This window comes from Apaloderma vittatum, unplaced genomic scaffold (assembly GCF_000703405.1).
Source record: "Apaloderma vittatum isolate BGI_N311 unplaced genomic scaffold, ASM70340v1 scaffold24139, whole genome shotgun sequence".
In the NCBI taxonomy this organism is placed as follows: Eukaryota; Metazoa; Chordata; class Aves; order Trogoniformes; family Trogonidae; genus Apaloderma; species Apaloderma vittatum.
The window spans coordinates 6534-7336 of NW_009733861.1; the positions used below are offsets into that span (position 1 = coordinate 6534).

An 803-nucleotide genomic window follows, 5' to 3' on the forward strand; every position below is an offset into this window, starting at 1 on the left:
CAGGGTCACTGCTGTCATCCAGCAATGGCTTTTCTGCTTTTGATTTACCCCCAAAAGTGCCTGCCTTCTAGGCTGCCCCCATGACCATCCCCTCCTCTGAATTCATCCCTTTAACCCCTTCTCCCCCTGGATCTGGGGTCTCTCCCCTTGCCTGTGGCTGGTGATGCTCGGCCCGGTCCCTGCAGATCAGCTCCCAGAGCATCGAGTCCTCCGACCCGGCGGTCAACGTGCCCGGCCCGCGCCGCACCGTCTCCAAACTGCGCAACGAGACCTACCATGTCTTCTCCAACCTCCACCCCGGCACCACCTACCTCTTCTCGGTCCGGGCTCGCACCGGCAAGGGTTTTGGTCAGACGGCGCTCACCGAGATCACGACCAACATCTCTGGTAGGTTCCTTTGAGCTCCATGGCTGGTGCTGGGGCTTCTCCTCTGCGTATGACGGCAATGCCCGAGTCTCTGGTGCTCTCCCGTGAGTTTTGGTGTCTGGATGATGCTATGGAAGGATGCTATTGGTGGTGGCAGCTGTGCTGTGACTCTCTCCCCTCCCCACAGCTGGGCTGAATGTGGATCTCTGGCCGGAGAGTCCATCCAGCCTGGTGTGCTGGGGCTGTCTGAGCTATCAGCGTACAAGCGAGGGATTAATTGAGCTTTGTTAATAAGCCTGTCGCAGTTCTTGGGGCTATTTGCTCATCTCCGTGACATCGCTCTTAACTGCAGCAAATGGGCTGAGATGAGCCTTAATGGGGGCACCGAAGTGGCAACGCAGCTGGAGCCGGACCCCAGCGACTGGCAGGGCTATCTT

General features: G+C 58.7%; 1 protein-coding gene across 1 annotated transcript in view; it reads left to right on the forward strand.

Moving 5' to 3' along the window:
* Nucleotides 1–803, forward strand: part of PTPRU (protein tyrosine phosphatase, receptor type, U) — a gene marked incomplete at its 5' end in the record, with an annotated part of 35190 nt that overhangs the window by 6426 nt on the left and 27961 nt on the right. The window contains one exon of the mRNA XM_009876065.1: nucleotides 186–387. Coding sequence (XP_009874367.1) covers nucleotides 186–387 — 202 coding nt within the window. The remainder of the gene's footprint in view (nucleotides 1–185; nucleotides 388–803) is intronic.